Raw genomic sequence first — 17,536 nt, 5'->3', positions numbered from 1 at the left:
TGCTGATTACTTGATCAGTGGAGAGAGTCTAAATATATATATATATCAGAGTGAGAAAGTTTAAATTAGGTAGGATTTGTTACCAGGCAGGATTGTCACATCTCCCGAAGCAATTCGTGGCTACTCTCTTGTCCTTGCAGGATGACTTGAGTTCAAAGCTGCGCGGAAGAGAACAATCCTTATACATGGTTCTCCTGTGTACACTGTCTATCACTGTTGGTTTTTGTTCTGTCAAAACACATGAGTTTTTTGATTAATTTTTTTTGAGGATTTTTTTTATTTGTTTTATTTTTCTTTTGTAAGTTGCACCATGTTTTGGACAAAGAGTGAAGTGAAGGCAAGTATGTATGAAAAGGTATCCACCAGAAGATACAGCGAGTCTCCTTCTGAGAGGGCAGACTTTGGCTTGTTTTAGCCTCTACTCTCCTGGGATTCGGAGTGGGGGAAAGGATGTGGAATGTCTCACACGGCATCAGCTCACTGTCAGGATGCTGCCGTTACCTTGTTTCTCCTTCCGAGAACACCTAGGTCTGAGAACATTCATCATGATTACAATCGTTGCCCTTTCCTTAGACTTCCTGCGGCACATCTTGACGTAAGGTTTGGATTAAACAGCCAAGTCATTGAGCAGTCAGTGCTGTGGGATTCTCATGTGAATATTTCCCAGCAGCAGGCTCAGTGGGTTGTGCTGAAGCTCAAAGCGGTGTGTCTCAAGCTCTAAGGTCCATACTCATCCCTCAGGAATCTTATTATAATGAAGATTTCAGTTTGTTCTGTGTGTCTGACATGCCTTCCGCTGGTGCCCTACTGCTGGCCTGTGGACCGTGTTTATTTTCCATCTCTGCTTTTCCTCCTTGCCGTCCCACATAAGTCTTTGGAGCAAATGCTGTGTCTGTACCTGGCAAATACGTACAAATGATTAATCCTCCAGTGTCATAAAAATAGGGGAAATATTCTTGAGATTGTCTACCGAGGCGATTGGACTCCAGCTGAGCTCTAAGCATACCCCTTACTTTTTTCATGACCTCTCTGTGTAATGCCACAAGTGACACTTGGCCAAATAGTTGTGCTTGGTCATTTGTGCTTAAGGCAACTCTGCCATCGGTGGACATAGTCTCACATTTCTTATTGGGTGCCACCCTCCTTGGATGCATGTCACGTTACTGTGTATCTCTCTCCTTTCTCCTTCACTGTTGTGTGTCTTTCCTCAGGACATGCATGTCATCAGCACAGATGAGAACCAAGTGTTTGCAGCGGTTCAAGAGTGGAACCAGAATGACACGTACAACCTCTACATCTCAGACACCCGGGGGGTCTACTTCACCCTGGCCTTGGAGAACGTGCAGAGCAGCCGAGGCCCTGAGGGCAATGTCATGATCGACCTCTATGAGGTATGTCACGCGGCCATGTTCGCAGGGGTTCCTGCGTGAGCTCATTCCACCCAAGAAAGAGTGGGGTTTGTGGCACACTTGTGTTCATTTGAACCCACAGAGTTATCTTGAGGATTCTTTCCTGACCACGACACCAGGACCAGACAGCCAAGAGGCATTAGTGTATCCAGGAGACTGTCAAGCACTGAAAGGGTGTGAGCGAGGGTTAGCTCTGCCTGTGACATGGCTGTGAAGTCAAGGGTTGGTAAGCAGCACTTTCCTATCTCAAAGGAAAGGGTCCTGGTTATGGTGCATGCCATCAGTGGACATATCCTTGATCACTTCCTCTAGAATATGATCTTTTCCCACAGGGCCAGGAAATGATAAGTTGAACAGCATCTTTCCTCCTAAATCTGGAAAATGAAAACGTTCAGACATAACACTGCAAGAAAAAGTTTACCAAACTGCCCTGGAGGAATGAGTGCTCCTTGTTTGTTAAAAAGACCAGGAATCAAAATGATGCCACATACGTGGGGTCACTCACCTTTCGTGACAGACACCAAGTCTTCAGTTTCTGGCACAGTTACATAGAAAGGAAACAACTATTTGGAGATGGATTTTAGCTGTTCGTCAGAGTTCTGTGCTGTGGAGGATTTAAATGAGTCTTAATGAGCCATTTAGAAACATTTTCAGCATTCAGGAAGTGCTGTCATATACCTAAATTGTATGTGAACAAATCTAGGGTTCACTTACATGTGTTGGTGATTCCTATGTTTGCTTAAATTCAAGGAGTCAAGAGGTTGTTTGTGTTCTAAAAAACTGAAAGGGTTACATTCAGTATGAGAGAATCAGGTTTCACTTATGAAGTTTAAACCTGTTGTCATTCCTTTTAGAGCTCTCTTCCTGTTGCAGTTGTTAAGGATTTTCTTCTATTATTTAAACTTTTTTTGTCTGTGTAGTGGCATGTTAGTAAGCATTATGCACAACTTCGAGTCCATGTCCTGGTAATGAAGACGACAGCAGGCTGGCAGAGGTCATGTATGAATGTACAAGATGGCAGTGTGAACTTTCAGTGATTTCACGTACCACTTCCTCTTTCCCACGTTTCAGATAAATATAACATCATAAAAACCACCATCAAATTGAACGTGTATTTTGGTTTTTTAATGTTATTACTCTCTGGGATATGGTTTTGTAGGTATAGATAGGGATTCTCCCCTCCACCTCCCCTTCCTCTCTCCCCATTATCTTAACCCCAACCATCTTCCCCATAGTATTAACAATAGTGTAGTCCCTTAGCAACAGGCACAGGTCCAGCGTTCGGCTGTTTAACTGTATCATGGCATTGCACGTATAGACAGTCATAGAACATCTACTTAACAGTTTCATCCGGAATCCTCTTTTTCTTCAGTAAAGATGCAGACTGCAGCATGTCATCACTTCCCCGTATGCTAGTCTTCACTATACCGTACATCTATGACAAGATAGAACATGTATTCAGGAAAATGTTCACATATCTGATGATTGACTTCCAGTTTATTGTAGATAAAATTTGATCTTGGAGTTAGGTTTCCAGGTTTAAATGCTAGCTAGGAGGCTGACATTGCGGTGCAGCAAAGCAAGCCACATACAATGCCGGTGTCCCGTTTGAGCTCCGTTTTGAGACCCGACCACGTTCTGATCCGAATTTTGCTAATGTGCTGGGAAGGCACTGGAACATGGCCCAAGGACCTGCATTGCTGCACCCGCATTGGAGGTCTGGGTGAAGCTCCTAGCTCCTTGCTTCAGCATGCCTGTCACTCTTGTGGCCAGCTAAGTAATGAATGGAAGCGCTCTCTCTCTCTCTCTCTCTCTCTCTCTCTCTGCTTCTATCTCTCTCTGCTTCTATCTCTCCCTCTCCCGCTGTATTGTATGTGTGTGTATCTATCTCCCTGTATGAAACTCTACCCTTCAAATAAATGAATCTGAAGAAAAAGATTTGCTAGGCCACTCATTTTAAATATGGAGATAAACCTTGTATCTGCTTGGTAGAATTTCTCTGAGGGAGAAATGAGTTAATCTTTAGTAGTGTTCAGCACCATGCCTGAAGGATTATGGGTTGCATAATTAATATGTGTCTAAACATCTCTACAGTATTTTGAAAATATGCCCATGTACTATGTATTTTCTTTGTTTTGGATTTCTGCTTCTTCCCATATTGCAATTAGCATTGCCATATGACATTTTCAACACCAACTCTTTGTCTTCTTATAAACAAGTGTAAATTGCCACACTTCTCTGCTCATTTGTAAATTCCCTAAAAACATTTAAACTGGAACTATGCTTTGTTGAGATGCCATTCATTTATTTTTATTTTTTATATACTTTTTGGCTTTGATTTAGTGCTTGGAATGGAAGAAGCTAGGTCCCAGTAACTGGCTTGTGTGAAGACATAGCAGCCCTAATTTAATCATGCCCTTTGCTTTTCTGAGCCAATTTCTATTCTTGAGCTCTCAAAAACAGTTTTTCTTTTAGGTTACTTTTCTTTCTTTACTGATGATCCTCACCCCTCAAGTCAATGTGGAATAAAATCTCTGGATAAATTTGATTTTCTGCCCAAAACAGAGATCATTTTAATTGGTCCCTAGATAATACAAAGATGACGGATTTGGGCAAGAATTATTTTTACAGCATTTTGTTGTTTGCAACAACTTTCACAAATGCTTTCCTGAATTCAAACGCCAGTAACAGATACAGGATGGGAAGAGGAAAGAGGGTGACCTCGGTACATGGAAACATTTCTTTGTCCCCCTTTGCCTCGCTCTGTTACTGTTAACTGTCTGTAAGAAACTGTTGGCTGTGTTCATCGTCACTTTGAGCAGTGGTGTGACTGCATTATGGAAAGGTGTTCTGCATCCTGGGGCTGGGCCTGAAATGTCTTTGTTTTATTAACCTGACAGTGCACAGCAACTTAAATTGATGTGATCAGAACGGCAGCGCCATGTCTGCTGATTACCTAGATAGAAAGAATATTGGCTGACACGGAGCCTGGCACAAATTTTCCCTTAAATCTGATTGTTCTGGCTAGCAGGAAGCTGAAAGCCATCCAGTATGAATTTCCCAGTAGAATTGAAATGAATGATGAGAGCTAAGAGAGAAATGAAAAGTAAGGAAATCCATAGAAGAATTAATAATAAGCAGGAATGAATAATACACATGATGGTGTGACTATAATAAAACCCCTGGAATGCATGTCTGCTCACATTTGGGGTGATGGAAGACTATGGCATTTGTTCTTTGTATGCTTCTGCATGCCAATTACCAGCACTTTCTGCATTTATGGACTCTTTAAGCTGTTTTAGCGAAGACAGACAAAAACGTATAAACATGTGAGTGATTCTCTGTCTCAAGGTTATGAATGTTTGATCAGTTTTATGGGAAACGAGGAAGGAAACATAATGCTGATGAAAACCAACCATGCTGTAAGAACATGTGTTAGAACCTGGATACAGATGGGATGCTCTCTGTGTTAGAGCTATGTATGTGTATGGGATGAGGTAGCAAGGTTTGAGATCAAAGTATTTGAGAATCATTTCCCATGGTTTATTTAATGAAATAGCAGAATGTTCTCTCAGGGTGAATTGGCTTTTGAACATGAACCTCATTGCAAGAAATCAAGAAATACAAAGCTGGGCAAGTTGGCTAAAACGCAAAAGTACTAGAAATAGATTCTTATTGATGAATATCTTACCAATAATGGCTAATATTTGGAGGCACCATTATATGACAGGTGCTGTATAAATAACATTGAATATATTTTTATTCAATCTTTTATTTCCCAGTACAGAGATTACAATATTCTAATTGTATATATAAGTAAATGAAGGCACAGAGAACACATTTACTTACGTAAGGTTACAAAGTTGCGTAAATCCTAGAGAATGCTGACTCTCAACTACGAATAACGGTGGCTCCCTCAAGGAGCAGTGGCTCTACATGTATTCGACTCTAGATGAGTAATAGCAGTAAGATGGAAAGACACTCAAATACAGGTTAAATATGCTAGACTTTGCACAGCAGTGGCTAAAACTAGGCAGAATGAAGACATGAGCCTGGGGTCCCAGTCAACACAATCAATAACCTCATAGAGACAGTTTCTGCGTTAAAGCTGAACTTTCCCAGTCTTGTCTAGTGATCCCATTGTATAAAAAGAGTCTTGAAACAAGTGTCCTAGAGCTTTGCCATTCTTGGATAGTACAGATGTTCCGGTGGCATTGTGCAGGTTGGGCAATAGAAGACAGCAGAGCTGGAGGAATAGGGCATGTCATGTACAGAGAGCGTGTCTGAACTGTGTGTTTCACAGTGTGTTTATGTGCTGCCGATGAGAAACAGTCTGACAACCTTGGGCGATATCCTACTTCCTTTGGGAGGAGAATCTTAATTACTCATAATGAAGAACACTGTGGCTTAATGGACAAACTTGTGTTGGGAGTGAACCCACCTGGCTGACAAATTCAAGATGCGTGTGTATACATGAGTGAGCCACAGTGAGCATCATGAAATATAGAACTGGTAACCAAGGCATGTCTTTTTTTTTTAGTTTTATATTTGATATTTACATAGTTGATTAGGGTGGGAAGAGTCAAGGATCAAGGGATAATGTTTGAGACCATTGTTTCCAAATTTCCTTTTTTTTTCTTCCTTTATCTGGGGGAAGGAGAGGGATAAAGGAAGAAGCCATGCCCATCCTTCTAAGCACCTCAGTTCCCTGGGGATGGGGAATGGTCACCTGATGTCATCCTAGGGTCCCCGATGTGCAGCCAGCTCTGAGTGTTCTGATCACGTGGTTTTGATAATTCTGAAATACTGTTGATCTCACCTATCCAAGGGTAAGAAAAACCTTCCAAGGACCATTGGCTGACACAGTCCACCTTTGAATCTCCATTTGTCCGGATATTTGCTGTCAGTGCTTGGTTGGGATAGTTGATCAATTTGTTCTGCCCTCCTTCCTCTACTGTGGTTCCAGATGTCCTGTGCAGGCCGCAGTGGACTGCCATATGCTCCATGTGCATCTGGGCACCGGGACATGTTGTGTGAAGCATGTGGCCCCTCCTGAACATTGTGGATACCCCCTCTCTAGGAGAGAAAACTCAGTCGTTGTGATGATGTAGGTTATGCCTTGATCTCTTAGGGAACACCGTTGGCCCCTTGCAAGTATATGGTTCTTCTGACTGAGATCTTTCTGGAAGAAAAAAATAACCTATTATCAAATCCCAGAGAAACTGCGTGGTGAAAATGTTCTCATTCTTGCCACAATCACCTCAGTATCTTTGTTCTCTTTATGTGACAATTAAGATATGTGATTTAAATTTGAGACTGACCAGGTGGGAGCAGTCATTTATCCATCAAGAGCAGAGGCAACAATAAGGAAAAAAAGTGCTAATGTCCCTTCAGCTTCACCTATCTGTGGAATGTTTGAATGCTTACTGTGGGAAGAGGCTTTCTGGAAACTAAATGTGAAAAAATAAGGGACATATTTTGAGTTTGTCATTTCAGTCCTTAAAGAAATTCCAGTCATTAGCATGCAGTCCAACTCTCAAAAGCATCCGTTGGGTCGGGGTAAACTGCTTAGATATTTACATGGTACGTCCTCTGTGTCCAGTGGAATGTGCGATACATGGTACAGTCCCCCAAATACTTATTGTATGAATTGTGTAAGTGTACTGAAAAAAATGGGTGAAACATGGTTTTCTGTAAGTGTGACATCCTGGCATGCTATTTTTCCTCAGGATATTACAGGAGGAGATAAGACCGAAGAAAGTGCAGGCACAGGATGAAGTGTGGGGCTCTACAGTTAGACAGCCTGACTTGGATTCCAGATTGAAGGCTTTCTACTGGAATTATCTTATGTAATTGATTAGTTACATCTCAACTTTTCTTTTTTTTTTTAAATCTGCAATATGAGGAAAATATTGACTTTAGTCTTTTGAGTGCATAAATAAATTTGTATATTCATGCTTCTGAAGCATTTTGTGCAGAACCTGACAACTCATAAATGCTCAATAAATTTGAGTTACTCTTATTGGTTTTCTATCTTCAAATGCAGGACTCTTACTACCAAGGTTATTAAAATAGAAGTAGCTATTAGTGCAAAGTCACTTTGCATAATCATTAATTTTAAAAAAAGCAGTCTGATGGAGTGAATGAAACTCCAAAGGTTATATTAGAGTGAGGAACCATAATGTAAGAGATTACAAGAGAAAGTGAAGTGCAAATTAATTTGTAATGAGAAGTATAAAGAGTACAGAAGAAGCTTATGGAAAGCTTGATGTCCATGTGTTACAAATACAGATATAGGTATGCAGGAGTTTAAAAATTAGTAAGTATTAGAGACAGTTGTTATGGAAAGAGATTAATTTCTGAAAAGGGGAATTGAACTGGCTGGGCCTGGGGGTTACAACTGGGAGTGACAGATTGGGAAGCTGTCCAAGGTGTTGGGAATTGGCCTGTGTGACAAGGAGTTTAAGAAAAGATTGAGCAGCACTTCGATGTCCTGCTGGCTCACGGTAAATGTCTGGTGTGCACAGTACTAGACTGCATGTCTTTCCTATAGTTCTTCATATCTAAGCTCTCATCAAATGACAGCTTGCTTTCTATGATATAATAAAGCATAGCTGGTTGATTACCTGTGAAACTTCTGGTGTCAAATTCTTTCCATTCAAGAAACAGACAAAAACAGGTTCCCAGCAAGCCTGGTATTCTAAAATATTTTTGAAGATTTCAGAAAGCAGACATGATACCAGCTATTCCCACAAGAGATTTCCCACATTAGAGTGTATTATTCCTATAGGAGTATCTTCCCTAGGAAATTCTGTCTCTGTTCCCTGCCAACCCACAGCTCTATCTTGCTCTGTAAATATGTATGTAGTGTAGATACAGAAAAAAAATGATTTGGACACGTTAACCCATGTGCAGTGGGATCCCGGACTGTACCGACTCATGCATTCATGCATGCACGCAAGTATACAGGCACGTGCAGCCAGGCATTTTAGGCACTAGTGTTGCCTTTTTTGGTATCCAAGGTTCTTCAGTGAAAGAACAGAGGTCCTGAGAAAGAAATCATGAGATTGTGTTAGAGTCCTGGAGGAAAGGGCATCTTGCTTAGGGCCCGGAGTGAGACATGTGAAAGATAATTCCTCAAGCTCAGAACTGAAGCAACCGTGAATGGTACCAACCATAAGAACAGAAAGAAGGAAGAGAAAGTAAGTAAAACAGAACATTACAGCACAAACGGATGAAGCATGCTAGCTGCAGTGGAAATAAGTTCATCCTCTCTAGCCCTGTCCCCTGTTGGCACATATTCCGTCTTTGCCAGGTTGTTATTCCTCAAGAGAAACCTGAATGCCGAGCTTCCAGCCATGAACTGGAAAGCGCAGCTCTCAGCTCAGATGGCATTTGATAATGTGGAACAGCGAGATGGGAAAGGGAGCAATGAAGTGACTGATTCTGCACATCAAATGGACGAACTGCTAAGCATGCATAGCCCTGCTCTGACACTCTTGCCGAAGAGTCAAGGGCAGGGAGGAAAACGGCAATGAAGCTGCTGCCATTGGTAACATTTTTGATCCCTTCTGCACTTCTTGTAACCCCTAACAGCAGCAAATGGCTAAGATCCTCAGGAGTCCTTACTGGTCTGTGAGTGTGATACAGAACGGTGTTACTTTCTGGAAAATTCTGATCCATGAAACTCAGATCTTAAAGAATTGCCAGTTTGGTTATATTTTAGCAGTGACATATGCAAAACTAATGTGGGGTTCCCTGGTGAGCAGCCCTTTTTGGAGTTGCAGTGCTGAACAACTAAATGTCATTTGTAATTAACACACGGTTGTTAGAAGGTAGGGCTCCTGGAGCTTATGCCTTCCACAACAATGCACAAGAAATCAACAATGCACAAGAAATGGTTCTGGCTGCTGTTAGTTGCCCAGAATGTGTCTTGTTTGTTTTCCTGTGTAGTTCAAAGCATTCCTCCCGGCAACTCATTTATACTATTTATTTGCTTAACAAAGTTGTCGTTCCAGAGGAGTACAAATTCGCCCAACTGTAAATTTCCACAGATGCCAGATCAGCAGGTACAATACGACAAGGTCTGACCGTGTCAGCACAAAGGCAGATCATCTGTTTTTTATTGATTGAAACCCGACCTCTTTGCATTGACAAATTTGGAACTGGATCTGTTGGTGGAAGGTTGAAATTTGGAAGATTGGATTTGAGTAGGAATCCCAACTGTGATCTTAAGCAATTGACTGGTGTCTACATCCTGGTTTCTTTGTGCATAGAATTGGGATAAGGGCTGTTACACCGTTTTGCAGTGAATACTGGAGGATGTTTATACAAAGTTCGTGATTTTGTGCTTGGTATTCAGCAAGGACTGAAAAGATTGAAGCTATTGCTTCATTCTTTTTGCTTACAGTTTTTTCAAACTATGAGGCCTGGGCTCACTTAAACAGGTTCATATATGCTTGCTTTCTAATTCATTTATGCTTTGAGTGTATTCCAAATACCTGTTCAAGCCAAGTCTTCATTTTCTCATCTTCAAAATGTAGATAATGTTAACTGTTTCATGGGTAATATGAGCATTGAATGAGATTATGTTTTTATAGCTTGGCAATGCACTACTCAATACATCTCATTCCTTTTTCTCAATGTCCTCCTCTTGCTTTGGGTTATGAATACTTCAAGCATGGTTTAAAAAAAGTACATGCAAATTTTTAATGAACTCTAAAATACTTGAAAAATAAAATAGAAGACAATTGTTAGTATACAGTTTTGATAACTTACTAATTGCTATCTCTGTCCAAAATATAACAAAGAGGGAATAATTATTTTGTCTGAGTTAAGTAATTAAGAATAACTGATAGTAGAAACTGTGTTATAAGAATGGAGTAAGGGTTGTTTGATGCGTTAAGGCAACCACTGTTTCATTACATTTAAAAGCTGTTCTCTTATGCTCAATGTGTTTTGGTGGCTTAACAGAGATATCTTAAACAAACAAAAAAAGCAATAGTAATTGGATCGGGAGCTCTTACTGACCTCTTTCCATTGCCAGTGCCTGCAGCTAACTCAATAATTCAGATAGTCATTAGCAGCATGAGCTGGGAAGCCATAGAATTCTGGATTAAAACCCCAGGTCTTACTACCAGTGTGTCCTTGGGCAGTGTGACCCTAGACAAATCACTACCTGTTTGAGTAGGCATCTTCTCATTTGTGAAGTAGAGTTCAGTGATGTTTATTGAAGATACCCATTGCAAGAATTAAATGAAATAAAGTATTTAAGACTCTGGGTACTGTGCTAGCATATAGTAAAAGTAGATTCTGTTTCATTATCGTTTGCCAAGCAACAAAGATTAGAGTGTTCAGGATTATCCCTTGGCATGTGCAGGCTCCTACTCACCTGCCGAAGGAGTAAGCTACCAGATTCGTATTGTTATCCTTATGCCTTGTGTATTTCTCCACCCCTCGTCCACATCAGCTCTCTTCTTTTCTCCAAGAGTTTTCAATTGGAACTGTATCATAACATTTAAAAATAAACAAATAAACCTAAAGTTAAATGAGTGAAAAAAAAGTTTTCAATTGATTGGACAGTTTGATTTTTTTTTAATATGTAAGCAGATTCAGCCTTTCTGAAATTGATGTATTTTTCAGCCATGTCCATTTTTCCCAGGTAGCAGGGATAAAGGGAATGTTCTTGGCTAACAAGAAGATTGACAACCAAGTGAAGACTTTCATCACGTATAACAAAGGCAGAGACTGGCGATTGCTGCAGGCCCCAGACTCCGACCTCAGGGGGGACCCTGTGCACTGCTTGCTGGTGAGTGTTCCTGTGGCGTCGAATGCCTCATGCAGGCACATAAGGAGAAGAACAAAATGGGCTGAGTGTATGTGAAGAGCTCCTGGGAAGAATCACAGTGCTTGCTTTTGTGATAGGTCCATGAGATAAGAGACTATGTGTCAGTTTGTTTCTGGCCTCGAAGATCTTCATTGCCAGCTCATGTTCTGATGAGGACTGCCATGGATGCTTTTTGTTTCTTTTTATTATTATTTTAATTAAAAAATTGATCTAGTTATTTTTATTGGAACGGCAGATTTACAGAGAAAAGGAGAGACCAAGAGAAAGATCTCCTATCTGCTGATTCACTCCGCAAGTGATTCAGAAATGAGCCAATCTGAAGCCAGGAGCCAGGAGCTTCTTCTGAGTCTCCCACATGGATTCAGGATGCCAAGGCTTTGGGCCATCCTTCACTGCTTTCCCAGGCCACAAGCAGGGAGCTGGATGGGAACCAGCGCCTGTATGGTATCCTGGTACATGCCAGGCAAGGACTTAAGTCACTAGACTTTGTGCCAGGCCTGCCATTGATGTGTTTGAGAAGAAAGGCCGTGTTTTCCATCTCTGTTCAAGATATGCCCTAAACACTCTTACTTTTCTATAGATAGCCTGATCACATCTAATGGTGCAGAAATTCAGCTGAAATGAATATAGAACTGGCTGGAACCACTGATTGATTTTTTTTCTTTATATTGTATTAATTTATCTTTTTCTACTGAGCTGGGTTTGGCAAGAACTATGACCTGTGGGCTAAATATGACACATCACATGTTTTTCTAGATGAGGTCCTACTGGACCATGGCCCTGCTTACCCGTTTAGGTCTGTCTGTTCCCTTTGGCTCCTTGCAGTCTGCAAATGAATGGTCCACAAAACCCAAAATGTTTATCGTATTACCCTTTAAAATTTTTATTATCCCTTATTTTAAGTAGCATGGAGGTTTTAGTAGTTTTACACGAGCAGTAAGTCTAACGTTATGAATTTATTTATATATTTGTTGACAGGGTGTCCTTGCAAAGGAAGGAAGATGGGTCTTGTCTTTCAGGTGTTTTCAGTTTAGTTATCTCAGGGAAGTTAAAGGTCACATCTTGTCACAGTAGCTGATGCCTGCTCCATACTTGGCACACCAGTAGGCACTGAGTGTATGCAAGAAAGAAGAAATTAATTATAAAAACAAGTATCATTAAATTAATCTACTTATTCCTGTGAAACAGCCCAGAGGTTGTTTTTAAGTTTAGACAATGGAGAAACCCATGTGTAAATCTAGAAGAAATACCACTTCATTTTTGAAAGAAGACTTGATCTGTGTATGTGGTCATGTATGTGTGTGTGTCTGTGTGTAGAGTTTGTCTATGTGTGTATATGTAAATGGAGTTGTTCATGTATGTGTGCTTGAGTGTGTAGAGTTCATGTATGTGTGCTTGGGTGTGTAGAGTTCATGTATGTGTGTATGTGTGTAGAGTTGTTTGTGTGTGCATGTGTGTAGTTGCTCACACATGTGTGTGCATGTGTGTGAAGTTCATGAATATGTGTGTAGTTCATACATCTGTGCACAAGTGTGTAGAGTTCATGAATATGTGTGCTTGTGTGTAAAGTTGTTCATGCTTATGTGTATTTGTAGAGTTATTCATATGTGTGTGCATAGTTGTTCACATATGTGTGCAGAATTGTTCTGTGTGTGTAGAGTTGTTCATACTATATGCAACTCTGACTCTTTTGTTATCTACACTCTCTTTTTCCATCCCACCAAGCCTCGACGGCCACTTTGCAGGTTCCTCTCACACCACTGTAGGTGGGTCACCCTCCTGCTGGAGAAGATGCCAGCAGGGATAGCTTAGCCTTATTAGTTGGAGAGGGTATCACAGTTGTCATTGTGCATCAGGAAAAGCACTCTGAAATTCAGCCTTCCACTCAGCTTCCATCCTTATTACGAGCACCTTACAGGGCCAGACAGCCAGTTGTGACAGTCAATATACAAAGCTGGTGACAGAAGAAATAAATATGACAGCTACTTGTTGGATATCTACTCACTGCAAGGCATAGTACAGTGGCATTCCAATTTTAGCTATTGCAGCTTGGAGCCATGCAGTACTTAGCCAAAGAGGCATGAATGCACCAGAATCTTACCTGGTGCTCCATTCCCACCGTGCACTGTGGAAGGTAAATGTCAGTAAGAGGGAATTCACCGTGACACCTCAACAGGCTTGCCCAAGCACTGACATCATAAATGTGCCAATAAAATGACTCTTAAATAAAACACTTAGCAACATATTCTTTGCTGTATCCCCACCTCAGGGTCACAAATTTCCATTGATACCTTCTGAAATATAAACACCATAGCAGCTAAATTGCCTTATTTCCATGGAGAGTGTCCTAAACCAAACTACAGGCACTTCTTAGCCAAGCTGCAGTACTGGCCATCTGACTCTCCTGTTTCTACCTGGCACTTCATTCCTTGCGGAGTAGCCAACGTGATTTTCAAAAATAACCTTTATGAAAAAGAAAAACTTTGCTAACATAAAGCATAAAGATACTAAAAATACCCATTTTCAGAGCTGGCACTGTGGCATTGCAGGCCAAGTCTTCCCCGGCAATGCCAGCATCCCATACAGGGGGTGGAAACGGTTTGAGTCCTGGTGACTCCACTCCCAACCCATCTCCCTGCTGATGGCCTGGGAAGGCAGCAGAAGAGTACCTGAATCTTTGATCCCTGGCATCCATTTGGGAGATCCAGGAGAAAGTCCTGGCTCCTGGCTTCATATCGGCCCAGCCCTGCCCATTGTGGCTATTTGTGGTGTGAGCCAGCAAATGGAATCTCTCTCTCTTTCTCTAACTCTGCCTTTCACATAAAAGTAGATCTTAAAAAAGTCATGTAAGTGTACAGTGCAATAAATTATTACTATTGCTTTCAATTTTTTAAACTTCATTTGCTTCAAATGCTTTTCACTGTTTATGTCTTAATATGCTTGTACTTTCTGGGTCTAGGGCAATGGCTCAATGGCCAGAGCTTCACCTTCCAAGCACCAGGGTCCCATATAGGCACTGGTTTTAATCCCAGCAGCTCCACTTCCCATCCAGCTCCCTGCTTGTGACCTGGGAAAACAGTTGAAGATGGCCCAAAGCCTTGGGACCTTGTACCCGCAAGGGAGATCCAAAGGAAGCTCCCGGCTTGGGATCGGCTCAGCTCCGACCGTTGCAGCTGTTTGGGAAGTGAACCAGCAGATGGAAGATCTTTCTCTCTGTCTCTCCTTCTCTCTGTAAATCTGCCTTTTAAATAAAAACAAACAAGTCTTAAAAAAAAAAAAAGCAAAGCTCTTTGCACTTGCTGCCATGTCTCCTAAAATGCCACTGTGCTAGATAGCACATTGCTTGGCATACAGATCTTTGATTCCCTTAATTGCAAAGCTTTCTTGAGCATCATTTAACATTGTACTTATTCCAAATCTCTTATTTTCATGACTCATATCCCTGCTTAAAATTATTAATGTGTTCTTTTACTTTATCATCCTTTCTTCTGCTAAAAGTAAACTCCATGAGCTGTCCAGGGGGGTTGTGGCTACCTTTTTGTTCATGTGTAAGTATAAATTCCAAGAGTTATACCTGTTCATGTGCTTTGTGTGCTCACACAGACACACATACACACGAGTGCTCTGTGTGTGTGTTTGCAGTAAAGATATTTTCAGTTCCACATTTGCGCAGGAGTGGAAGCCTTTCATATCCTCTGCTAGTCAGAGCCAAGGCTTTGTCCTCCTAGCTACCTGCTGAAGCTTCATGGCTCCAGTTTAACCTGTCGTCAACAAACCCAGAAGGCTCGTTAAGATTGTGGGGGAAAAAACATGAGCTATTGGAGGATAGCTGCACAGGGCCCGGGAGTGTTCTGGCCTACCTCCGTTGTACATGACTCCGTTGCTGAATCTGTAGTTTCAGTCTGAGCTTTAGAGAACAGGCAGCAAGGTGAGTAGGGGCAATGACAAGGAACTAAAATCACTTTACAAAAATCTGCCAAAGGTGCAAGATAGGAAGGGAAACCTTGATCTGCTATAGGCTCAGGCTGTTAAAACCCTCCTTGGAGAATGGTGGCGGAGAGGAGATGAGGAGTGCTTGGAGGCTGTGAGTGCTCGGAGAGTGACAGTGGCCCTGCAAGCACAGCCTTGTGATTAGAGAAGAGGTTTTCCAGCAGGGCTGTTAGAAATGTGGAACAAGTTCAAAATTACAGCCCCAAATGGAATGTCCCTGGTAAAATGTATTCTATAGAAATAAGACATCTAGGGTAATTTGGAGCTGTACTTTAAGGACTTTTAGACTGATTGCCTGGAGGACTCAGCTGGGATTTCTTTCCTCTGCAGACTGCATTGTACAATTAGGTAAGGTTTTTCAGGTCATGCTCCACCTGCGTTCCATGCCTCAGGATTGGACCCTCAAGAGGTGCCAGGCAGAGCTAAGCTGAGCCTGTGACAAATCCTGGGCCTCCAGGGAGAGCGCAGTGTTTCATGGAGAGAGGCCCTGGCTTCTTTAGGGATTCATGTTGGCAGTTTCCTCCAGCAGCTGAGCAGGCAGCTGCCCCGGGAGATTCCTGATGCTGCTTTCCACCTCTGCTGTACTGTCTGTGCCTGTAAATGTTATGCAGTGTCAGTGCGGGGGTTGGATACCTCCTATCCAGTGACCTGGTCCATGGGCCTCTCCATTCTTTGCCATTGACTTTTCTCTATCAATCTAATTGGTTCCCAGCTCCAGTTCAAAATCAGGTACTGTATGTTTGGAGGAAGACTATGTTGAAGATACTGTTTGAGAAATTACCTAATTTTTTTTTTTTTTTTGGTGAAAGCTGTGATCTTTTCTTTCTAGTATTACTTTCAGATTAGTAGCCACAGGGATAAAAACAGAATAACGATAGGATCTGAAGGCTATAGATACAGCAACTTTGGAGAAAGAAGTAGAATTTGAATCTGATTGACTTTAGTAATGTTCGAGATTGATTTATTTCATGGAAAGGAAATGTCTTATCATTTGGTCCATTGTCATGGCTCTCTGCCATGGTAGAAATGAGTCAGCCGGAAAGTCTTCATCCAAGCACAGAAAGAGAAGTGCCATACGTTTGTACACAGATGTGAAATCTGAGATCATCCAAGTCAGAAGAACCAAGAACAGTGACTACCAGAAGCAGGATTTCGAGGGGGCGGGGAAGAGATCAATGCTGATCAAAGGGTACAAGGTTTCAGTTCCACAGACGGACACTTGGTGAGCATCTATGGATTAATTAACTCTAGCAAACACTTAATGAACACTTGGAGTGGCCAAACATTCTCTTAAAGTAAAATATGTACGAATCAGGCAAAGGACTGGTGTTGTGGCATAGCACATAGCACCTGCAGCATCAGCTGTATATGTGGAGTCAGTTTCTGTCCAACATCCCTTAGATGGACATGACCTAGGTATCTGGGCCCCTGCCACCTATGTGGGAGACCCAGCTGAAGCTCCTAGCTTGCTGACTGTTGTGAACCAGCAGGCACAGTACTCTGTGTCTTCCTCCCTCTCTGTAACTTTCCAATAAATTAAACTAACTAATTAATTTATTATAGATTAATTAAAATCTTTAAAAAATAAATAAAATTGGTCCTGGTGCAATTGCTCAGTGGCTAAATCCTTGCCTTGCAAATGCTGGGTACCATTGGGCACTGCTTGTGTCCTGGCTGTTCCACTTCCCATCCAACTCCCTGCCTGTGGCCTTGGGAAGCGCTAGACCATGGCACAAAGCTTTGCACCTGCATGATAAACCTCTGGTTCCTGCTTTGGATCAGCTCAGCTCTGACCATTGCAGCCACTTGGGGAGTGAACCAATGGATGGGGGAGCTTTCTCTTCTCTGTTTAAGTCTGCCTTTCTAATAAAAACAAAATAAGTATTTAAATAAATAAACTAAAAGAAAGAAGCAAATTAAAGCATCTACAGGCACATTGATGGACTTGAGGGCTCTATGAATTTCCTAAAGTTATATGGAAAGCTCTGTACAATTGTTTTTGTTTTCTTAGATCCTCACACTTTGTGCCTGACCTTGAAATACTGAAGACTAAGAGTTTAGCTGCTCCTAGATTTGCTGGTTGAGGGTTGAGGGTTGAGGACGTGCGATGGTCTATGACCATGTGTGAAAAAGGGCACAGGTGCACCCCTAGGGATGCGGGCTGCTGTTCTCACCCCATGCGTACCAGCTGCTAGTGCGTCACTGACACCGCCCTGTATTTTCTGAACATGAGAAAGTATGAAAAACAGAGAACTTCACTGTGAACCTGCTGTGCCATGACTCTGATATG

At 41.7% G+C, this 17,536-nt stretch overlaps 1 protein-coding gene across 5 annotated transcripts in view; it reads left to right on the top strand.

Annotated features, from left to right (window-relative positions):
* Window positions 1-17,536, top strand: part of SORCS1 (sortilin related VPS10 domain containing receptor 1) — a 488,198-nt gene that overhangs the window by 371,335 nt on the left and 99,327 nt on the right. For all 5 annotated transcript variants that reach the window (XM_058671339.1, XM_004579869.3, XM_004579866.2 and 2 more), the window contains exons 9-10: window positions 1,212-1,391; window positions 11,071-11,217. In XM_058671339.1, the coding sequence (XP_058527322.1) occupies window positions 1,212-1,391; window positions 11,071-11,217 (327 nt within the window). The remainder of the gene's footprint in view (window positions 1-1,211; window positions 1,392-11,070; window positions 11,218-17,536) is intronic.

Source organism: Ochotona princeps, chromosome 13 (assembly GCF_030435755.1).
Source record: "Ochotona princeps isolate mOchPri1 chromosome 13, mOchPri1.hap1, whole genome shotgun sequence".
NCBI lineage: Eukaryota > Metazoa > Chordata > Mammalia > Lagomorpha > Ochotonidae > Ochotona > Ochotona princeps.
This window is presented reverse-complemented; position numbering and strand designations above follow the sequence as displayed.